This window comes from Petromyzon marinus, chromosome 30 (genome assembly GCF_048934315.1).
Source record: "Petromyzon marinus isolate PM22_M1 ecotype Great Lakes invasive population chromosome 30, UKy_Petmar_22M1.pri1.0, whole genome shotgun sequence".
Classification (NCBI taxonomy): domain Eukaryota; kingdom Metazoa; phylum Chordata; class Hyperoartia; order Petromyzontiformes; family Petromyzontidae; genus Petromyzon; species Petromyzon marinus.
This window is the reverse complement of record NC_133696.1, coordinates 2,478,792-2,503,584: the sequence shown is the minus strand read 5'-3', so window position 1 is coordinate 2,503,584 and position 24,793 is coordinate 2,478,792. Positions and strand designations below refer to the sequence as shown.

At 49.9% G+C, this 24,793-nt stretch overlaps 1 protein-coding gene across 5 annotated transcripts in view; it reads right to left on the bottom strand.

Annotated features, from left to right (window-relative positions):
* Positions 1-6,766: 6,766 nt before the first annotated feature.
* The window catches only part of LOC116947448 (forkhead box protein P1-like), a 208,724-nt gene continuing 190,697 nt past the window's right edge, over positions 6,767-24,793 (bottom strand). For 4 of the 5 annotated variants that reach the window (XM_032963198.2, XM_032963202.2, XM_032963200.2 and 1 more), the window contains 4 exons: positions 22,758-22,894; positions 15,953-16,022; positions 15,303-15,466; positions 6,767-13,786 (listed from right to left, as the gene is read on the bottom strand). In XM_032963198.2, the coding sequence (XP_032819089.1) occupies positions 13,381-13,786; positions 15,303-15,466; positions 15,953-16,022; positions 22,758-22,894 (777 nt within the window). In that variant the 3' untranslated portion in view covers positions 6,767-13,380. Of the gene's footprint in view, positions 13,787-15,302; positions 15,467-15,952; positions 16,023-22,757; positions 22,895-23,733; positions 23,856-24,793 lie in introns of all 5 variants that reach the window. The other variant, XM_032963201.2, reaches the window with a different exon arrangement.

Genomic DNA, 24,793 nt, shown 5'->3' with positions numbered 1-24,793 from the left:
GACTCGTCACGTGCTCGAGGAAGACTCGTCACGTGCTCGAGGAATACTCGTCACGTGCTCGAGGAAGACTCGTCACGCGTGCTCGAGGAAGACTCGTCACGTGCTCGGGGAAGACTCGTCACGTGCTCGAGGAATACTCGTCACGTGCTCGAGGAAGACTCGTCACGCGTGCTCGAGGAAGACTCGTCACGTGCTCGAGGAAGACTCGTCACGTGCTCGAGGAAGACTCGTCGCGTGCTCGAGGAAGACTCGTCACGTGCTCGAGGAAGACTCGTCACGTGCTCGAGGAAGACTCGTCACGTGCTCGAGCAAGACTCGTCGCGTGCTCGAGGAAGACTCGTCACGTGCTCGAGGAAGACTCGTCACGTGCTCGAGGAAGACTCGTCACGCGCGCTCGTGCAACAATTCCCCCGCTGCACATTTTCCACGCCCGCCTTTGTCATTTGTGTTCGTCCTCGTCGTCCTAGCGTAGTTCTTACAAAAACAGCAGCCGTAGCTACGGGGTGTGCAGGCGGTGCAACTTCGCCGGGGGGGAGGAACGGAGGGGAGGGGGTCCACAGGCTATCTCTATAGCGCATTATCAGAAGCGACATGGCTATCGACAACCAAGAGGCGGCTTATCATCATCATCGTGTGGACGTGTATATCAGCCAAAAATCCACGCGACCACGGGGAAAGAGACACGCAAACTACAAATATATAACAGGCGTCAGGGTCGGGATCGAACGTACGACCTCCCGTAAACCAGGCGAGGTAGTTAACATCTCGCCACCGTGGAGACCCTGAGCAGAGAATCCTCCAACCCCCCCCCCCCCCCCCAATTAATTCCTTGCACCAGGGTCCATGCCAACCAGGCTACGGCGCTGACTGCGCAGTGACGGCGTGTCCAGGGGCTGTGAATGAAGGCGTCTGGCGAGCGGACAACGCTGTAGTGGGAGAGAGGCCGAGAGGCGGCGATGCAGAGGAGGTAGCGAATCTTCTCCCCACCCCCCACCCCACCCTCTTCCCCACAGATGGTTTGAGAGTGTTTGGCTGCTATAAATTTCCACTTTATGATAAGCCACTTCGTTGAGCTATCATTCGTGGCCAGGTCGCGTCTGAAATCAAGCAAAGAGCTCAATGGGCCTTACCTGGTAAAATAAAACTCAATAGTTGACGTTTGATCAATTTCTGAAATAGAAACTAATAGCTCAGTGAGCTTTACCTGGTAAAATAAAAATAGTTTATTTGTGATTTGCTTACATTTCCTATACGTTGCACTCCAATCGTGTTTTGGTATTGTTTGCTGCTGTAGCGTTCTTACCCCGTGTGGGGGGGGGGGGGGGAGGAGAGCTTCATAGCTCATCGGATTCCTCCAGTGTAAACATTCAGATTCTGGTTGGTGCGATCACGCATAGGGGGGAGGAGGAGGGGGGGTTACACGCGAACGTTTCATTTTCGGAGCACAAACGGAACGTCGCGGCCAGCGGTGCCATGCGCTCGGGACACGCGGCCCCCCTGCACACGGAACGAATCCTTTGCGTGGAGGTCTCCAACTGAAGGCGTCTCGTTGCCCCCCTCCGAACTCGTAAAATGTTTTGAATTTCCAAAGGGGCTTTAAATGGGCTCACGAGTTCACGCTGACACAGATTTGTTTGCTTTGCTTTGCTATCGTGGCGTCAGTCGGCATCGCACGCTTCCGCTTGGTTTCAAAGGCCTCGGATCAGGTTCGTGGGGGCATTAATTGGAAGAAGCAGAAGAGTGGCAAAGAAAAGGGGAGCCAACGCATGGTGGGCCATCGTCATCACGATCCAGTGGGCACAAAGGCCGTAGGTGTGTCCATTGCTACATTTCATCATTCGTTTCCACTTTCCCCCGCGCCTCTATGCTCGCCACGTGCCGACTACCCGGGGATAGGCCCCCATCTCGGCAAAAAGCGGCTCGGCTGATGATTGCAGAGACGTGCGTGACGAACATTTCACGCGAGGCAAAGGTTCAGTTTGCATTGCCCACGCGGTTGAACGTGCCACAATGGCCACGGGTTCGTTCACCTGCGGGTAACTTCGATGACCTTCGGAGTGATGGACGACGCGTCACGACGACGAAAGGCTACGGTCGACGTGTCGGCCCCCAGCAAAGTTCGCCGCAGCTGCTGCAAAAGTAAAAAAAAGCGCATTGCGGCTGGCTCCAAATCGGCCACTCGCTGCCCGCTGCTGCTGCTGGCAAAACTAAAAGTCGCGACGGATCTGGAAGAGCTGCGAGCTGCCAGCGGAGAACGCGGAGTGTCTCGTCGTCAAAAAGGCAACCACCTCCATCGCAAAAGAGTTGGTTAATAAATCGCCAATGGCCCGGTGTTGCCTTTTCACGTGGCTGTGTAGTACAGCCAAACGCTGGCTTGTTGTCTTCCTACGTTCCACCCACGCTTTTAACCGCTAACGTCAGTTTTACTTTCCCCCACCCTCCCCATCGTCTGCTGTTAAATAACGATCACCAAACTAAACAACTATCACCAAACTAAACAACTATCACCAAACTAAATAACTATCACCAAACTACACAACTATCACCAAACTAAATAACTATCACCAAACTATCACCAAACTAAATAACTATCACCAAACTAAACAACTATCACCAAACTAAATAACGATCACCAAACTAAACAACTATCACCAAACTAAACAACTATCACCAAACTAAATAACTATCACCAAACTACACAACTATCACCAAACTAAATAACTATCACCAAACTATCACCAAACTAAATAACTATCACCAAACTAAACAACTATCACCAAACTAAATAACTATCACCAAACTACACAACTATCACCAAACTAAATAACTATCAACAAACTACACAACTATCCCCAAACTAAATAACTATCACCAAACTAAATAACTATCACCAAACTAAATAACTATCACCAAACTACACAACTATCACCAAACTACACAACTATCACCAAACTAAATAACTATCACCAAACTAAATAACTATCACCAAACTAAATAACTATCCCCAAACTAAACAACTATCCCCAAACTAAACAACTATCAGCAAACTAAACAACTATCACCAAACTAAACAACTATCCCCAAACTAAACAACTATCCCAAAACTAAACAACTATCACCAAACTACATAACTATCACCAAACAAAATAACTATCACCAAACTAAATAACTATCACCAAACTAAATAACTATCACCAAACTAAATAACTATCCCCAAACTAAACAACTATCCCCAAACTAAACAACTATCACCAAACTACATAACTATCACCAAACTAAACTATCACCAAACTATCACCAAACTAATCATGTCTCCCCACTCCCGACAAAGAGCGCGCCGCTGCGCTCTGCGACTGCACGGGGCGAGTGGCGGAACGAGTAAACAACAACAAACAACAACAAACAACAACAAACAACAACAGCAGCAGCGACGACGGCGGCAACGAAGAGCGAGGCGAGGGTCGAGTTTAAACCAGCGACGATAAAAATGTACAAAGCGCAGAGCGGCTCGCGTGCGGCTGGAAGCCTGAACCCGAAGTGAAAGGGCCATCGAAGGCACAGAGATACCCCCACCACCACTACCACCTTGCTACAGGGAGACTCCTCAACTCGGATTAGACCTCTCACGGAGGCTGCCCAACAAGAGGTCACGGCAGTGTCCATCGGACGGCGACTTCAACGCAGCGCGCCGCTCTACGTACGCGGCGCGCGACGTGCGTTGAACTTCATTCGCAGCGTACGCGGCCAACCGCCTCGCTAATCGTGGTGTTGGCGGTGGAGGGGGTTCGCGTCTCCGTGAGCGGGGACCGCAGCGAGGGCAACGGGGAACGCTGCGGAGGGCAGCGCGCAGATTTGATCACCACGAGGACTCTCCGGTCTCGCTCGTCGCGCGAACACCGCGGAGGGGGAGGAGACGTTCGACAACAGGCGACGTTTTCTGGGGTGATGTCCCTTCTTCGTGGCAGGGGAGATACGAGAGGCCAGACAGATAGGCGTGCGTGCTATTTTTGCTGAAATGTTTTGTTATTTTTACCAGGTAAGGCCCCGCTGAGCTCAATAGCTCTTTTCAAACGCTACCTGGCCACACATGATAGCTCAACGAAGTGGTGGCTCATCACGTGGACATTTAGAGCATCAGCGAAATACTCTGAACGCGTGACGTTGATTCTAAATGTGGAGGGGAAAACCCGGAGGACCCGGAGAAAAATCCGCGCGACCACGGGGAGAGAGAGAGACACTGCAAACTCCAAAAACACAGTAGGCGTCAGGTTCGGGATCGAACTCACGACCTCCTGCATACCAGGCGAGGTAGTTAACATATCGCTACCGTCGCAAGTTGGAAGATAGCACTATACGCTATGGAGACCCTGATGGATTCTTAAACATGAATTTATGTCAGGGCCCTATGGTGTTTAGTGCATTCTCCCAACTTTTAGCCACCGAATCACTCTCGCTCTTGGCCTCTCCATCTCTAATTATCTGCTGCGAAGAACGGCATTCCATCGCTCGCTATACGAGTTCGATCATAGGCGATTTATCGACGGGTAGAACACGTTGGGGAGGTGTGGTGGAATCGGTGACTTGGGGCCACGATGACATCCCCGTCACTTGGTCTGTGATAGAATCTCCCCTCTCAAAGAGGGGGCGCGGTGATCCTGATGAACGTTGTCGACTGTTCGCTATCGGTGTTCGGTGCGCCGCCGCGAGGTGTTCACTACCTCGCCTGGTACGCAGGAGGTCGCGGGTTCGATCGAGACCATGGACGTCTGCACATTTTGAGTTTGCGTGTCTCTCTCTCTCTCCCGTGGTCGCAGGATACGCCGCTTAGATGCATATGGGCTTCCAGGTTATTGTCACTGTCATTCCATCAAGTGCCCTGTATCCTGCGCGCGTGCCTGTGTTACATGGGTCGCCACGGTGGCGAGATGTTAACTACCTCGCCTGGTATACAGGAGTTCGTCGGTTTGATCCCGATCCTGACGCCTGCTGCTGTATATTTGGAGTTTGAATGTTCTCCCCGTGGTCGCGTGGATTTTTCTCCGGTTTCTCCGTTTTTTTCCTCCCCATTTAGAATCGACATAGAGTGTTTGGCAGCTGCACATCTCCACGTGATAAGCCACTTCGTAGAGCTATCATTTGCGGCCAGGTCGCTTCTGAAAAAAGAGCTGTACAGCTCTGTGGGCCTTACCTGGTAAAGTAAAATAATAAAAGTTTATACAGTTTTATAGTTTATTGTTTCAACATTGGTCACAACTTTGGTCACAAACTGGTGCTTGTTTGGTGGGTGGGTGGGTGCGTGAGAGTTTGTGTGTCGAGCCACGAGCCGTGGCTCAGGATTGCCCACAGGCGCCTCTCAGCCTCCACTTCCACACAGTTTTGACTCGCGAACTCGACGATCTGAGTTGGAGTTTTGTTGTTAATACTGGAAACATTTTAGATGCGTTTTCAAACACAACTGCCTTGTGGCTCAAACACAACACGTCATTCTTGTCGGTGCCGTACTTCTCAAGCTAAACGTAACATGAAACCTTACAAAAATTACATACCTAATAATGAAGAATAAACCCAAACAGTTTAACTGCCACACATTTAAAAATAGCAAAAAACAACAAACTAATAAACAAACACCCGTCCCCTTTCATGCCCCAAGCCACGGTAGGATCGCGAATGACAACCGATAACAACGATTTAAAAAACAACAACGAAAGCACCGCACCATAAATACTAAACATCTCAAGGACAGCCAAAGAGAGCAATAGCCCAAGATGTCTCAGCTGCCGACACAGCGAGAGCTGAAATCGAGGAGATCCGCCGTTTCTACTTCACGCCTTTGAAGGGGATCGATTTGCCCCAAAAACAACGCGACAAGGCACGCACGCGCACGTGGCGGACGCCGGTGAGCGGTATCCAACACAGAGTTCATCGACGCTTGGATTCAAGACAAGATTGCCCACCCACCCACCCCCCACCTTGTTCGGTTTAGCCCCCCGACGTGGAATGGGGCACGCGGCTCGACACGTCCCGAGACGCGGCTGTGACCACCCGCGTCTCGCGGTGTCGTCTTTGATTGTTCGAGTGTCTGAGAAGCCATCACGTTGCAGCGAGAGAGCAAGAGAAGCGCAAACGAGCACATAGGAAGGCAACACACACACACAACCCGCCCCTCCCCCCCGAATAATTCAGTGTTATTATTACGATGACTACCGCGTCCGTGAAACGTCGCAACTGCGAACCTGAGCCGAGAGGTGGAGGAGGGGGGGCACAGTCGCAACACGACCAGACAATCGCCTCTCAATTACTCGCCGTGAGCTGCTGCCCGCATCTTGCTACAGCAACGAGGGGGTGGGGTGGGGGGTTATAAACGGGCACCTTTACTTTTTTGCTGTCGTTCAACTTCATCAAAATGTCAACAGAATTCAATATGAAACATTCTACGTGGACGAGGCAATATATTTATATGTGTCACCCCCCCTTCCGCCCTCCGCAATATAAAAAATATATCAACAGCGGTTGACGTCGTCGCTTTCTCCGCCTGCCGCCCGAGTGTTCTCCCGAGGTGCTGTTCCTGTGCTTTGCGTGCCAGCGTTTGAACTCTCAAATTTAGTCTCGCGCTCAACTCGACGGCGGATTAAGCATTTCCCAAAAATTGAGCAACTGTGACAATAACAACAAACAACAGCCACAACAACAACCCTACGATCTGCTGACCGTGCGATCGCACAAAAAGGTCGCGTGAAGAAATTAGCCAGGAATGACCGCGGTGGGCTTCATTCATTTCAATCATTTATTCAGTTGCCACTCTTTGTCACCATCATCCCACTTAAACTACTGGAGAGGAAGGAAGGAAGGAAGAAAAAACAACACATGCATAACCCTATCAGTATGTCGATGCTACACTTTAAACATTTACGGTTTCAGCCGTCACCATCGAATGGTGACACCAGAACAACGAACGGACGGACGAACAAAAATCACAATGAGTGCCCTGGGATAAGATAAAAAAAAGAAAACGAATTCACCGGTGAAAAAAAATGTACAAAACAATTGCCGAACAAAATCCACACAAAACGTTTATCTACAACAACAAGAATGTCTCTCTATTCTCTGGCATTTCAATGGTCATCTACATAGCCGACAAACGCCGCGCCAAATAATCGGGACAGCTCAAACCGCACGGCCTTGACGCGAGATTTGTTTCAGATGCGGGCTTCAGTTGTTTGGGCAGGTCCCATGAACAGCTATCGGACACATTTAGTTATTTAAATAAAAGTCAAAGTAATTTTTTTATCCTCACAGTCCCGAGCCAGTGGTGGAAATTCTGCCTTCTCATGGCAGGGGCAAGTCTCTCCTGCAAGATAAACCCAACTGACTGTCTGGCTGACGCCTGATGAAGCTAGTTGTAAATTACTGGCGAAACGTCGTACTGAGATTGTAAATGATGTGGCTTGGCTCTCCAAATCACCGGTGTGCTGTACAAGTGACGAATTGGCACGTTGTTTACGTGACAACCCTTACTAGTTGGCTGTGTCGGGTGGTAGCGGGTTTAATGACACATATATTTACGCGATCTAACCCAATAAAACCTGTATTATAAATCCCACTGACTTCCCCGCCAAGTTGTGAATATTTGATCGACCTCGGTGGGATGATGGGCCGAGTCAATCGTCCAGCCAGGATTTTGAACTCGCAACCCGCTCGCTCTTCACCAGGAGGGAGCCACCTGGGGATGGTTGGCACCAGCTTCCGGAGACGGCGAAGGTCAAATTTTGACTTAAAACTTTCGTGACTGCAGGAATTCATGTTCTTTAGTTATTTCGGTAAAGTCACGTAGACAGAAAATAAAAAAATGATAATAAAATAACAAATGTTAAATTAAAAAAAACTGACTACGTTTCGATCGCAACATAATGCGGAGAGAAAAGGGGGGTACAGCCTCTGATTTCAACTGTTCAAAAAGGTTCGGCATCGCTTCAGAAATGTGAGTGACTCGATCAGATCATCTGTGACTTTACCGAAAGAAACCAAAGAATGCGGTGAAGGTCGTTTGACAAGCGGCTGTGCGCTTAAATTGTACTGGTTCGCGTGAAGCATTCAGCACGCGGGCCGGCATCGTAGGCGTCTGGCAAATCCGCCTTTTGGTACTGCGTGTGGGATTACTGCCCAAAATCTGAAGCCTTCATCTGGCACAAAATTTGCCGTAACCATCTCCGTGTTTTGCCCAAGGCCTCGTGTTTCGGCCCGAGCGTTTTCACCGCAAGAAGATGACTGCACGCTGGAGGTAAATACAATGGCCACAATAGCCACGGTCATTCGCTGTTCCATCGCGACGACGGGCAGAGGTGCTTCTCACGACTTGAACGTGGACACGACAGTATACAGGTTACTCTGTTTAAAAAACAAAAAAAATCAATTCCACACAACCTCGTTCTTTCTGTTGGTTAGTGGAAAGTGCCGTGAAATTCTGTGCACCTTTTACCTCGGCTCCGGAAAAAAGCGAGGTCATTGAAACGTCACCCAGGCCACCATCAATCATTTCCTAGCGGTGTTTGTAGTGCAGTGCGGTCATTATTTTTGACCAGAGTTGATGGGGGGGGGGGGGAGCTGTCTGTAGGTCATCGCTTCTCAACGAGTCGACCCCAGCGATGCGTTTACGACTTTGGAAGGAAACAAAAAAACGGATACGTGACACACGCAAGTTGTTAGGGTATGGCCTCAAAAGACGAAAGCAGTCACGGACTTTGTTTTAGCCATGAGCTGCTACACCACCACACCTCACTGCTGTTCTCTCTCTCTTTTCTTACGTAAAAATAAAAAAACCCGGAAGTGTACAAACTGCACACAGATGCTGAACAACAGCAACTCCGTTTGTGCTGTGTGCTAAAGAAAATTAAATATCCCCCACTTTGAACAAAACAATCACTCTACAAAGCAAACGTATCTTACGCATTGCTCAAGTTTACGAGCGTCTATCATTTATCAGCAATGTGACAATGTGTTTATTTTTATTTTCAGCACCACGGACAGAGCTGCAACTGAGGTAATTGTCCCCTAATTAATCGACGTGACAATGGCCCAGTTCTTTTGTTGTTACTCCTGCAAGATGCGGCTCCGGATCGCGAGCGCCTGCGTACACGCTTTGAACTAAACATTTTTTTTAAAACACCGCATCTTTCTTGTGTAAAAGGCAACACGAAGTTTCATTCGCAGTGCTCGCTTGTCATTCCCCCGTGTCTTGCTTCATAAGGCTGAGATTCGTGACTTAGCAGTTTGTCTTTGGTTCAGAAGGAGATGCATTGTGCCCACCTGTTTGGCTCATTCGACTCTTTTGTCGGGTATCAAAATAAAATAAAAGATATTCTTGGTTATTTAGGTAAAGTCACGTAGAAGAAAAACAATAAAATAATAAAAATATAAAACAATAAAATTCTCACGACGTTTCGATGCAACACAAGCAATCATCATCAGGTGTGAAAACCACAGCAAGAAAATTTGAAAAAAGTGGCGGTTTTTTTACATTAGCACTACGGAGAGCGATTTGGCAGTTATTCAGATGGACGAGTCCATCTATGTTCGGAAAAGAGGAGGGGGGAGACGAAAATAATGGATGCGGTCTGAAAGCCACCGTAAGCGTGAACAACCAATTAAGACCCGAAATGGTTTATCAAATCCTTCCAATGATTGTTAAGCCAGAATCCATCTTCTCAGTTGAAATTGTCTCTGTGCTTGTATATGTGGATAGCCTCATGAACGAATCTCTCATGGTAGCCAGATGGCTTGCAAAGAACCTGTCTTGGAGAAGTCAATGTCATGTGAGCCTACTGAATTATAACAGTGATCTGCCACGGCCGAGGTGTTGGTCCTACCGTGTTTTAGGTCTGCTTTGTGTTCACGAATGCGGTCCGAGACATGTCGTTTGGTTTCTCCAATGTAACTACTACCACAGAGGCAACTTAGTTTGTAGACGCCAGGGTACTGTATGTCCAGAATCACATCTTTTACAGACGGAATCAGATCACGGATTTTATGTAATGTGTTGATTCGGACCTGGATCTTGTGTTTATTCAAGATTTTGGAGATATTTTTTGTGATCCCCGCAATGTAGGGTAAAGTGATGGTTTTGAAAGGCTCCTCAAGAGGGTCTTTCTTCATGGTTGGAGTGATAGCTTTGCAGATTGTGTAGTCGGAGTAACCATTAGCCTTAAGAGCTTGGTGTACGTGCTTCAGTTCACTGGCTATGTGTTCCTGGTCGGATATGCATTGGGCTCTATGGTGCATAGTCTTGATGAGGGAATTCTTTTTGGATGGATGGTGGTGGGAATCCGGTTTCAGGTTAGCATCCGTATGGGTAGCTTTCCTGTAGACAGAGTGGCTCATTGAACCATCAGGTCTCTTTTTTGTGTTGCAGTTGAAACGTCGTGAGAATTTTATTGTTTTATATTTTTATTATTTTACTGTTTCCCTTCTACGTGACTTTACCAAAATAATCAAGAATATGAATCCCTGCAGTCACGAAAGCTTTAAATCAAAATAAAATAAAAGACGTTAAGGCTGCCTACGTTTGTGGCCAATTTTGGTTTTTTTTCTTCTTATGCTTCTTCAAGCCGCATGAAAAATGCACGCAACTTACAACAAGGCTTCGCTTTGGAGATGTATGTCTTTGGCAAGGTCTAACAGTTGTGGGGGGTGTGAGTTGGGGGGGGAGGGGGTTGTTTGTGTGGGAGGACATTGGAGTTGCTAAGTTCATAATGGCATTGGATTTGCATAATACGGGGTTGTCCATACAGGTATCGTCACATTTTGACAAAAAATATATAATTAGACAACAATTTGGTGACATTCCTTAATAGACGATATTTTTTGTTGTAGCCTAAACATCGAGAATTATCCTCACTGGCGCGTGACAAAATATGCAAATTGAGAGTCACAACGGTGGGGTCGACGAGCACAGAGGCCTGCTTAAGATCTCGACGCGGCGTGCGTTGCCGTCGCCACGGAGGACACGTGGACGTTTCGAGGGATGACACTCGCACAGGATAACATTTTCGCACTAAGTTGCGTGTGTGTACGTTTAGGAGCGGTCATGTCGCAGTTAGCGCTACGCCGCGCTACGAACCCGGCGACCCGAGTTCGATTACCGCTCGCGGCCAACGCCGGTGACGATTATCTGAACCGGTCCCGGTCCTCCCCTAGGCCGACTCAGCCTCGATTGAGTACCTGGTGCGATGAGTAAAAACATTGCCACTAGGGAGACAAAAGCGGCCGTGCGTGGTGCTGGCAACCCACCCCCTCGTGTGTGCCGTTCCGGCCCTTCATAGGTGGGACTCGCGAACGGCACTTGCTCTAACAGTCTGTTGACGCTATACGGGAGGGGGGGGGGGATGACAATCTTTGTAGTTTTGTCGACCTGGGTCAGAATGCTGTCTAATTATAATTCTCTCACAACGGACGATACGGTGTACGGACAAGGCTGTACGACGATTCGTCTCTTGTACTTCCTCCGTCTTCCACCACTCCACCACCCGCGTGTGCCGACAACATGCACACACGCGCTCCGGCGGCGACGGACATCTGTGAAACGTGGGCAAGCGTATTTTGGTTCTCTATTGCTTTACTTTGGTGTTCGTTTAAGCTGGTGGTTATTTAAGCTGGTGGTTATTTCGTCTCATTTGTTTTCTTCTTCTTCTTCACATTTTGTTTCCGTTTTGGGGCATTTAAAGGTAAGCTAATGTTCATAGTTTGGCCTCTTTCAAAGCTTTAGCGATTAAGCAATTATACCGTATATAGTGCATTCGACAGAAATTGATCACGAACCACAATCTTGAACGCACGGTACGGTTTTGTTTGCTGTTGCAATTCCCGATTCATGATTAAATGAGCCACTGCGACATCACACTCACATCAGCGTAAAAAAAATATATCATTGAGGTCCGAATTAAAAAAATCGATAATTTCAAGGATTTAAATCGACAAGTTGCATGTGTTGGGATAAAGTGTGGGTAACGTCCACCTTTTCCAAGATGTCTGACCAGTGTGGAAGACTAGGCCAAATACCGTCTAAGCGTTCCCTCCAGGTGGAGGTCTCTCCATCAGCAGTGGCGTGAGTGAGCAATTGCAGGGTTGCACCTGTACTGCCTTTTTAAAAAGATTAGCTAAAACAATGAAGGACGACGAACGTGTGTTTAATGCAGTGCGCTGACTGCAGTGTGCAACTCGCCACGCAACGGATGATGAAGACTCGGGGGTGAATACCCGATCCGACGTTTGTAGACGTTTAGTTTGAAACTGCCGCTCTGTTTGATCACACCGAGGTCATCGTGACGACACGTTTCTGTTGCGGCTTTTGGGAGCTGCCAACCCACGGCCGATACATTTTTTTTTGCTGCATCAGAAACCATCCGAACGCCGTACATTTTTTTACCGCGTGAACCTGCTCACAGGGACGCGTGACCCTGCCGTTCCATTGGGGCGGTGCGACGTCAGCATTGAAGGGCGTTTTATACAAAACCCTCCCGCCAACTCGGCCGCTTCTGCGCCCCCAGCTACGAGCGATGGACCTCTGCAACGGCATTATTGCTGACGCAGTCGCGTTTGAGAAAACGCTGAGCGGTGGATGATGAACATACATAGTGGAGACGAACAGGCACCAATGCCCTTGAGACTCATTTTTAAGGCAGTGGTATTGTAAAGGTATCGAAGTAGTATTCTGTCCAACCGAAACGTTACAATGTACGAACACGATTACTATCGGTCAGATTTTTAAAAGACTTTTTTTTTCTCTTTACCATTTTAAAAAAATATCTTTTTTTTTGTTAGAAACTAATGCATACCAGTCCAATACAGGTAAAGGCCTATTTGTGTGCGCGTGTGTGTCTAAATTAATTTTAAAAAATAAGTCCGAGCATCCAGCATTGACGTGAGACGTACCAACATCCGAGCCGGCCACAAGCACGGCTTTCTCCCTTCACTCGCGAGCGTTCGCTTCGTCACGGAAACTCGCGACAAGGGGGGGGGGGGGGGGGGGGGGCGTCGGGTGGTGGGGGAACGCGACGGCCGCGTCAAAAATCCGCACCGCGGAGTGCCTCCCCCCTACCCCAAACAAAAAAAGGGCTCGCCGGATTTTTCTTGCAAATTTTTTTCGTGAAAGAAACAAAAAGCCCCACGTTCGCTTTCTTTTCTCCTATTTTTTTTGCTTTTTTGCGTCGAGCTATCGTCATTTTTCCTTTCATTGTCTTTGTCCCCGCAAGCGGCGAGCGGGACGATGGCCACGCGAGGCAAACGTTCGTTCCGGCGGTAGAAAACGTCGTCGTCGTACAACTTGTAAAAAATGCAAAAAAAAATTTTTTTTTAAACCCCCGGCCCAAAGCACCGGAAACGATGCCATCACTGGGCGGCATACGCTCCGTGACCGTGAAAATGCGGCACCGACGCTTCGATGACTTCGCCCCCGATCATCCTGTCTCCTCCTTCTTCTCCTCCTTCTTCTCCTCCTTCTTCTTCTTCTTCGTCTACCTCGTCGTCATCTTCCGTGATGTCGTCGCAGTAGCCCTGGGCTTCGGGGGGCTCGGGGGAGCGGCACCCCCCGGACGTTGTGACGAGCGACAGGGGGCCTTGCTCAAACTCCGCCACCGCCGCCGCTGCCTCCTCCTCCTCCACATCCTCCTCCTCCTCTTCCAAATCCGCCTCCCGCTCCACCTCATCGTCGTCATCGAACTCCACCTCTCGCTCCCTGGGGTAGTCGTCGTCCTGCTGCATGTACATGGGCTCCTCCTTGATGTACACGTGGGACCTGCGGGAGGGCGGCAGAGACGGGAGGACGTGAGTTGGTAATTGACGATGATAGTGACGCGCCCAAAGGATGGGCGACCAACGTATGAGTGAGAAAGAGTTTTGCGCGATTAGAAGAAGACCTCTTCTTTGGTTCTTTCGGCAAAGTCACGTAGAATGAGAATAAAATAATAAATTGATAAAATAAAATAACACAATAAAATTCTCACGACGTTGTGTTATTTTATTTTATCAATTTATTATTTTATTCTCATTAGACGTGACTTTACCGAAAGAACCAAAGAAGATGAATCCTTGCAGTCACGAAAGCTTTAATCGAAATTTAGAAGAAGACCTGATGAGAAGGAAACTGGCACTATGTGGACAAACATATGTAGGATGGATGACGTGAAGATTAAAAGTGTGTTGTTGCTCAGGACAAATGGAAGGAACCGGAAAGAGAGGAAGACTTAACGGAGAATTTATTGGCAACGACATAAGAGATCGTTGCCGGAGAGAAGTGCGCTACTTGAGCATATTGGCACAAGACAGAGGAAAGTGAAAAGAAATGACAAAATGTGCTGTGGAGATCTACGGGGATATCTGCCCACGGATCGTGATAATGAATGACAATAATACTCACTGAAGAGTGTAGTATGTATGTCGAACCTTTTTCGCACTGTACGTAGCCAACCGTGCTCATCGGAGGTGAAGGAAGAGGACAACAAACTAAACACAAACAGCAACTTCTAAACAAATCCGTTTTCAATCCTCAAGTAGAGGGCCACGTTGCTCTGTGGTTTTGCCAAATCAAGGAACGTTCGAGTAATAACAGAACACTGGCAAAGTTGGATAATGACACGGGCACACGTGGCCTCCTGTTTGAATTTTCAAATTGGATAGACTTAGCGGCATGCCCCTCTACCGTGCCGGCTGGCTCACCGGCAGGGTCACTTAATACTATGTTATACAACCAGAATCAGAATCTTTATTTAGAGCGGATGAATCCGATTGAGCTACGAAGCTCTGTTTCACAGATATCCAGTAGGGGCGGGTCAGAACGTTACAACAACACAGAAGACAAAAACCCATAATAGAGGTTTTTTTGTGTTTGATTGCGTAAATATAAATGTGTCGTTAAACCTGCCAACACAGCCAATTCGCAAGATTTGTCACGTAAACAAAACGTGCCAATTCGTTACTAACACAGCACACTGGTGTGTTGGAGAGTAAACCCACAACATAGTACATGTGGTTAATGCAGACTTGATGGCTTGCAAAAGGTACCTATTTTGTGTTTGAACATCTTAACACCTGTTGTATTGCCAGAAAGGGAAAACCCTATTCTTATTTCGTTAATAATGTATAGAGTATATAAATACAAATTGCAAAAGTATAAAAAATTCCTGCCGTTTTTTCAATGTATCCCCTGTAGCCCTGGGTGACCCTGCACCCCCGTGACCTCGGGACAACCACGTGACACCATGACCCCGTGAGCCGTGACCCATGACCCCGTGCCACCCAGGGCGAGGCCTCACCGCGGGGACCACGAGGGGCTGCGAGCGGAGCTGTCTGGGCCGGACTCGCGGCTGCCGTTGAGGTCGGCCTGGGCACGCTCGGCCGCCTGTGCCAGCATTGCCGCCGTGGCCGGGTTGACGAGGCCGTGCCGCGCGAGGTACGCGAGGTTGCCTTCGCCCAACGCCTGGATCGGGTGCAGCGGACACGCAAGCGCCATGAATACGTGCCACGGCGACACGCCAAGGACACATGCCACCAACACATGCCAGGGACACACGCCATGAACATATGCCAGAATGACACGCCACGGACATACGTCATGCACATGTGCCAGTGGCACACCATTTACACACACCATAGACACATGCCACAGACACATGCCATGAACACGTGCCAGAGCGACACGCCACGGAGAAACAACATGAACACGTGCCACAGTGAAACATCATTAACACGTGCCAGGGACACACGCCACGGACGCACGTCACGAACACGTGCCCACAGCGACACGCCACGGACACGTGCCACGCGCGCACACACGCACACACACGCACACACGCGCGCGAGAGAGACAACACGCCGCGACCACACTGGGACTATTCGAGACGAGCTGCGATGCGATGCAACGAGAGCGCCCGAGTCGGCGACGTGTTCGGGGCGGGTTGGTTACCTGGAGGCCGGAGCTCAGCAAGGAGCCGTTGTCGAGGCCGCCGGGCGCGCTCTTCAGCAGCGTGGGGCTCCTGCGCGCGCCGACGCAAGAACACGGCTCGTGAAAGCTCACGCGCGAGTACGCGCGCACCCGCATACACACGGCACTCGCACGCACGCTCAAGCACAGACACTCAGACAAAGGTCCCCGTATAGCTATTCGGCCGGATGGGGCAGGTGCGGTTATAGGGAGCGCATTTTGTGGCCCGCTATCAAGTCCGGGCGGCCGGCCCGCCTTTGTCTCCCCAGCGTTGATGTTTGCCACAATCGTTTAAGGCCTAGTCGACCAAGGGAAGGCCCAGAACCGGTGCTGATATCACTTGCCCAATAACGTCATCTGTGGCTGTGATTCTGACGAAGATTGCTAGACCTGTAGAGTGGTGCCGTTACTCCCCTCCACACACACACACGCACACGCACGAACACACACATACTCGCACGTGGACGGGACGCATTAATTCGTACAAAAACACTCGCACACATACGTACAGAGACGCGAGCACATACTCGTACACACGCACGCACACGCGCACACTCCCACGCACGTTCCATTTAACCCGCTAACGACTCCGAGGGCTTACGGTGACGCACGAGATCGATCCCTTTACGAGCAATTTTCCACGGGTAATTCCGTTCATAGGCACTACCAGCAACACTGACCTCCAGTGAGATGCATCATCCATTACCATTTAATGCCAGGCAGGTGGCAGCCCATTGAAAATCATTATCTGTTTGGCGAGGTCAACAACATTGTCAACTTTTGGAATGGGGCCATTGCCGGCTGGGGCCATTAAAAGTCCAGCTTTGCAGCGTACCTTCTTCAAACAAAAAAAAAATGGCTCTGTGGCAAGTTTCACTTACCGACATGACTACCGGCAAGTAATAAAATCGATCGATTCCGTGCATCTGTAAATGTGGTGGGAGCAGAGGATTGGCGCGCTGAGGCCTGCCACTCGAGTTGCGTGTCCAGCCTCGGCTACCATCAGTGACGAGCGTGTGACACCTGCATCGCTTTCCTGGGCTGCCCAATTGTGCCGGCCCACGCTGACCAGCGGGGTGAAGTATGGTCAAAACAATCCCTGTGACTGGCACGACATGGGACGGGTCGAGCAATGGAAGGACAAAGGGGCTGCAGGTGATTAGACGCTTTATATACATGAGTATGAATATCTCTACAACTTGGGGGGGGGGGTTTAAGCAAAGAAAATTACATTACGCTCTACTGTCCATTATCCACACACTGCGAGACTCGGAGAGGAAGAGTTGGCGACTAGCAGTGGGAGAAGCCTGTTGTTTCGGAATCGAGCCCTCTCCAGCGGAGCTCGATGAACCTGTGACCCGCTCGGTGCTCATTAAGCCCGGGCTAAAGACGCGGCCATCTTCCGCATTGTCCATTCACAAACACGATTCGCATCGCTCTCCGCGGGTGACCACAAACTAACTGGCGTTCCCGCAACACACGACGGGCGGTGACAAACCGTCACGAACGAGTGTCGAAATCGCGGGCGCGGCAGTGAGTCAAAAGCGATGAGTCAAGCGAGCATGCGAAGGAGCGTGGAGACTGGGTTAGGCGGTAGCAGCAAGCGAGCAAGCACGGCAAGCGAGGGCGGGCGGGCGGGCGGGGGGATAAAATCAGAATAAAAGCAAAATATAAGTTCAGAAAGTGTCACGCGTAAAGAACGTTGCACAACATGTTAAGGTTTTTGCGTTGGTCTTTGGATGAGACTTACAAAAATGTACCGCCGTCATTTTCAGAGAGAGTCGCTAATATTAATAATAATGACTCGTGGCTGCTGGAACTCGCTACATGGCTTATCATTTTTACGATATTTGTATATTATTTAAAGAGCATGTACTTTTTTCAAAATCCATCGTTTGTTTGTTTGTTTTCCATTGAATGGCCTCCAACTACGCACTTACTTTATGGTCAAACCAATTGCAGCTAAACTGGTGATCAGTAAACAATACAAATAGTAGGGCCCATTGCCCAAGAGACCGCTGAGTCTCAGCAGAACTCTTCAGGAGAGTCCTCGAGGCATTTGGCCAATTTCCTTAACTAGCATTTCTTATTCTTGGTTCTTTCGGTAAAGTCACGTAGAAGGGAAACAATTAAATAATAAAAATATAAAACAATAAAATTCTCACGACGTTTCGACTGCAACACAAGCAATCATCATCATCATCACCTGATGATGATTGCTTGTGTGACTTTACCGAAAGAACCAAGAATATGAATCCCTGCAGTCACGAAAGCTTTAAATCAAAAGCATTTGTTACTTTGTGACTTCCCAGAAAAAAACCCAAGTAGGCACGCTCGCAGCTCTGCATTGACAAGATTTAAGAATCCCATTGCTGGATTGCCACCTCGCAGGCCAAGCCTCCATCCCACACCCGGGGTAGGCACTCTCTCAGCCGGGTACGAAGCAGACTCAGCCCTGCTAAGCTTCCGAGATCTGATGGCCGCATTATTTATAAGGAACGTTTGCTGATAAACGTTCCATCTTACGAACAAATACCAATGCTCCACTGCACCCAGGCTTAGCCCCGTGGTGTATAGTTTATAACAATCACATTATTTATTTACAGGCCTTACTCGGACCAATAGCGGATGAAGCCATCCCCATGCCGTGTCCGCTTTAGGAATTGTTTGATCGTCTTCTGGGTTCTTTCGGTAAAGTCACGTAGAATGGAGAGGCGTGCCCGGATGTTCCTGGAGGCCCAAGGCAGATTCCCAAATAGGGCCCCGCTAATGCCACCATCCAAAGGCCTATTTTGGGGCCCTCTTTTTCGTGAGAAGGGGGGGGACAAATTTATTTTGTCATCCCCCCCCCCCACCTCACCCCTTCTGGGCAGACTTGGCCATACTTCACCATGCAGATCAGTGCAGGTTGGTGAAGGGGGAGGGTGGTGCCTAGGTCCAGTTAAGATATCACGAGCCCCTCATGTTAGCCATGGTCGCGAATAACACCGAGGTCGCAGAGTTCACGGCGTAGTGCGCCAACCTCTGTGCCACCGATCTAACCGCCACCCCCCCCCCCCCCCCACCGACCATTGCATATTTTAGAGAACTATTTATAATCGTCCATCGTTTTTAAGCGTTCATCTGCTCTGCAACTGAGACACCAATAAGCCGAGTGTGGCTTAAACACACTCAAGGGCAGATGGAATTTTGAATCGACGGGGCGATAAGAATGAGTTGTTTTTAAATTAAATAAGCAAAAGAGAACAGGTGGCGACCCTAATTGCCGTGACGGGCGCCCGCCCACTTGCACGGGAATGCCGCGGGGTTTGCTCGTGCGGTGCTGGGCGTTTCACTTCGAGCATCATTCCATTGGAAAGACGCAAGGACGCCGGGCTTCCCCTCCGCCCCCGCACGCGCTGCTGTCGTGTCAGCGATCGTCCACCCTCGATGGTGGGCGGCAACTTGGGGGAGGCCTTCATCCAGCAGTCGATTGACCACGGCTGATGATGCCCAAGATGATGCCTAAGAACCAACGGAGCCAATCGGCAGGCTTCCCAGTCCTCGCTACTCACTGCCGTATCCGCCTTCCCCTCCAAGTCTTCTCCGTTCAGATACAAATCAAGCCATTGCACACCGCACCTGTCTGATGATTGGTAAACATATCCAACATGCCGTAGGCAACGCTAATTGAGGTTGGATGTATGGCGGCGAGATGTTAACTACCTCGGCTGGTATGCAGGTGGTCGGGGGTTCGAGCCCAACCAACCCCTGCTGTATATTTGGAGTTTGCATGTCCCTCTCCTCGTGGTCGCGTTACTTTTTCTCCGGTTCCTCCGATTTTTTCCCTCCACATTTAGAATCGTGCGTTTAAAGTTACTGGCTGCTATAAATGTCCACGTGATAAGCCGTTTCATTGAGTGATCATTTGTGGCCAGGTCGCTTCTGAAAAAGAGCGCTGTAGAGCTCAGTGGGCCTTACCTGGTAAAATAAAAGTAGTTTCGTTTTCAGTTAAGTGAAGGATGATTCTACTTTAATTGATGAAGCCCACTCTGTGAGGAAGGTGAACAGGCCAGACAATCAGGCCATGGCAATTGACCAATGGATTCTTCAATCGAGCTGTGTGGAGCTCTGAGCATGAAGCTATCCTCCTAAAAGAGTCCAAATCCTCAATGAGAATTTCCTTGATGAACAGCATCGTTGTTATAGGTACAAAAATGCCCTAACATCAATGGCACGTGAGATCAGTCCAGCCCTCTGCCCCCTTCACCAACCCTCGCTGACCAGTGTGGTGAAGTATGGTCAAAAACCCCTCGTGACCGACATTGCGTGGGGAGGCCTTCATCTGTTGGTAAGGATTGAGAATGGCTGGAAATTATTTTACTTTCATGTCCCTTCATCCAGAATTCTTGTGCTGCTTTTGATGTTCAGCAAAGTCCTTGTGATTATTTCTCTCAGTCGTGTTTGTTTTCTCAACAATGCTTACGATCCGGCACTCACTCCAGCCACTGGCTCACCGGTGGTCAGTCGCCTCCATATCACGCTTCTATCGCTAGTACCATGTTTAGGGTTTGCGTGAACTGCATTCCTCGATTCCTCCACCCATGTTGGGTGGAGGTCTCGGTCTACCAGACTGACGGTTTCGTCTCAACCACCGCGTGTTCGACCATCACACTGCAGGTCACAAAGCTTCTCTCTCTCTGCTCCTTCCCTTTGCACTGTGCCACTTTGGAATTCCCTCCCATCGTTTCTTTTCCCTAAGCTCTTACAAGAATATAACCCTTTGTACAATTCAATAAACGAGTCAACTGTAATCTATGACAAAATAGTGCTGCTTGTTGCTGGCTGCTTGACATTCTGGGCCTCTAGGCCTGTGCTCAGCAACCATGTTTAAAAACGCATAACACGAGCACTTGGCCAATTGCTCCATATGATTTAGTTTAAAATATGTTAAACATTCCTAAGTAATGTTGAGGTATCTCACCAGTCCACTGTGTGATCTGTTCCTGTCTCACGTTGCCTATTAGGAATTATAATGGATGGATGCATAATTATCACCGAACACAGTCGCATCTTACCCTTACCAGCATATTTATGTAATATATAACCTTACGGGATACATATTATCGATAATAACAATCCCAGCCTATAACCAAATCACCCAAACTGTGTTCAATCTCGTTAGATATCAGAAGCTAAGCAGGTATTTGAGCCTCTCGTTAGATATCAGAAGCTAAGCAGGCATTTGAGCCTCTCGTTAGATATCAGAAGCTAAGCAGGTATTTGAGCCTGGACAGCGCTTGGAATGGTAACCGCCGCGTACAGACAGGCACTCCATCAAGGTCCTTCAGATCTTCTGATCTCCAACTACTCAGCATTCCCAGGTCTAGGTTGGCGCTCTTTTGGTGACCAGGCTTTTCTTAGCGTGGCACCCAAGCTATTGAACGCCTTTGCCACTGGAAAAATCAGGAAATCAGAGGCGGTAGATAGATTCAAGTCTGCTTTGAAACCCCATCTCGTTGAAGTGGCCTTCTTCCCTCTTTAGTTTTGGCAGTTGCCCCGGTTCTGTTTTTGTTACTTGCTTTTCATGCATTACGCACTGGGATCCTAGGATGTATTGAGCATTATACATTTTAATTATTATGTTATTACGTGATAGGCAGTGCAGCCAAAGCCACCGTTGCTCTGTGCTGCTGTACTCCCGTGTTAATGCTCCCTGCCTTTACCAACCCACAACTGAGCAGCGAGGTGATGTACGGTCAAACGACCCAGAGAACCACCCACACGGTGATTGGGAGGTCCTCATCCGCATGTGGATTGACACAGGGGCTGCGTGTGTACGTAATTACAGGCACTACGATAACAACAACAATAATAATAATAATAAACAATGCAGAGGTTCACCTAGGCGGCACCGATATATTGCATCATCGTAATCACAAGACCAACGACAAAAACCGAATGGAGTTCGAGCGAACACCTCGTTTCCAACAGGGCCGGTTTCACCAACCCAACGCGTCCTCAAGGCTAGGCCTCAGGCCTTAACGCCAGCTCCGGGAGACTTTTTCCACTGCCACATCTGAGCCGAGCCACCACAAGGGGCCCCCTCGCAACACGGGTGGTTTTCCACTGGGATATTTGCCGAGCCAAACCGTAACCAACCAGTGATACGCCGGTCTCTCAAGGCATCTCAATCTGGCTCGGGGTGGGGGGGGGGGGCAAGTAGGGCCAGGGACGGAGCTAATGACGCCATCAATGCGTGTGACGCGAATCAGTTCACACCTCCAACGCAGCGTTCATCTGCGTGCGTACCGACGCGTTTATCGCGTGTGACTGTAGTTGGCAGTGGAAAAAACAACCCGGAGCCTCCCGAGCCGGCACAGGGCAGCCCCGACGGACGCGGTTTGGTTGTCCAGTGGAGAAGAGGCACGGAGGCTGCTCAACGCTCAGCCTCTTTGTGTACTGGTAACATTCGCGGAGGCCGAACCATCACCACCACCGCTGGCAACCACGTTGATCGCACGGGGAGGGGGGGGGAGGCGGTGGGGTCCTCCCCGCGGTTAGCCTCTGCGTGCCGAGCACTCTCACTGCGCCGCGGTCAACGCGGAACAACCGGGACCCCTGCATGGAAGCGAGAGGCCGCGCGCAAACTCGCAAGCAAGCGGGCGGGGCAAAGCGTTTGGCGCAAGCGAAGCGGAGGCAGCCAAAGCGGAGGGCCGGGGTGGGGTTAAGGAGGAGACGGGGCGGTAGGGAGAAGCGGTGGGGAGGAGGGAGGGAGGGAGGGAGGTGTAGCGGCAGGCGGCCTTACTGGAGGAGGTATTTCCTCAGAGCCCTGCCGGACGGTTTCCTGTTGCTGTCGGTGCCCCGGTAGGTCCAAACGGAACCGGCTCCCACCTCTGTCCGCACGAAGCATGGGTGCTTCGACAGATTGGTGCGGATGGCGTTCTGGCATGCGGGCGGCAGCGGGTGCGCGTGAGCGCGCGCATGCGTGCGGCGCGGGGCAGGCGGAGGTCACATTGGGGGGGCGGGGGGAACGGGGGTCAGGGGTCACGTGGGGAATGTGGTGGTGGGTGGGGAGATGGGGGGGGGGGGGATTTGGGCAGCAGGTTAGCGGGACGGGGAGCAAATAGGGGGCAGCGGCGCGCGAGGTTCAAGCGGATTTTCCAAGCGGGCAGCGAAGCCAGCGCGGAGTAGTTGTGGAGCGGCACGGGAGAGAGGGACGGTGGGGGAGTGGCCACGGGGGGCGGGGAAGTGGGGGGAGAGAGAGGGAGACACAACAACAAGAGGGGAGTCACTCACAAACCACCATTAACATTCAGCAACATCCAAACGCCGGTGGAAATCGAGAGTCGGGATGGAGAGTGGGGTGGGGGTGGAGGGGGGGAACTATGGGGTAGTGGGGGGGGGAGGGCTCATAAATAATTTGATTCAAAATTCCTTCTTCTCAGCATTCGTTGGTTTTTCAAAATGTATTTAAAAATCACCCTTTGTTTTCCTTTCCCTCTGAGCTCCACGGCCCAGCAGAGTGCGGCGCGCATGGCAAGGCAGCCAAGCAAGGGGTGGCGAAGCAAAGCAAGCGTAAAGCGGGGGGGGGGGGGGGCGGAAGGGCAGGGCGGCGGCAACGGCGAGGACCGGTTGCTGCGGGTTACGTTGCCAAGATCTCACAACCCTGGAGGCGCAAAGGGGCACAACAACAGAGAGCGGTGAAGCGCGGCAGACGGCGGTAGCCCGGGGCGACGGGTCGGGTGGGCGCGACACACACACGCGTGCGCGCGGCGCGTTACCCTGTGGGTTTCTGCGGCCTTCGCTTTTGGAACTCCAGCTCGTCCACCGTCCACACTGCACCCTTAACGTTCTCAACACGCACAAAACACTTGTGCAGGCTCAGGTTATGCCGCACGGCATTCTGGGGTGGGGGGGACGGACGGGCGCACGAGTACCCGGGAGCGGATGGGATGGGAAGAAAATGGACACAAAAAGGAACAAACAAAACACAAGGCGGTGAGTCACTGGACGTGTTTAGGACTTCCGGCCTGGTCAACAACAACAACAACAACACGTCTTGAGAGCCCTTTAAAAGACCGGGGCAGTGAAACGTCTTTAAATAATGAAAACAGTAAAACAGTGAACTCGCCCAACAACCAGGTTGTGCACACGTCGTGCCAAAAGCAGCTCCACCCCATGCATATTGGGCCCTGAGTGGGGTTTATAGCGTCCATCACATCCTGTTATTCACACATGGTTGTCGCTTCTGACTTTTTATCAGCTCGAGGTGAGGTGCAATGAACGGCACTTGCTGGGAATGTTTGTCATCTTACACCTGAATTTTTTTACGATGACGGTGATAACTTTTTATTTTATTTGTCTGCGCAGAAGCCACAATGCCAACAACAACCACCACCATCTCGTATTCCCGCCGGCGACTGAGCCTCCCGGTCGGTGTGGAGCCACGTCGAAGCTGACCAAAACGGCAAAAAAAAACCCCCGCACATAACCGGATCGATGTGACACAACATCGTGGATAAATGCCGCCTCCTCTGTTTAACATACGAATCCTGGACACGTCGATATAATTTATTTCAAACTCTTTTCATTAAACTAATTTGATTGTTTTACTTCATACAGTTTGGTCTGTCGACTTTATTATACTTAACCGAGTTATAAAGCACATTTATAAATACCCCAAGTAAAAAAATTCAGGGAGGAAATTATATAAAACACATCTTGACCCAACCTCATACATCTATTACAGCTTTCAAAACCCTCTCACGATCGCTTTTGCCAATTATTCAATCACAACATTAAACCACCTGTTGAGCAGAAATCTGTGGGCTGTGTATAATA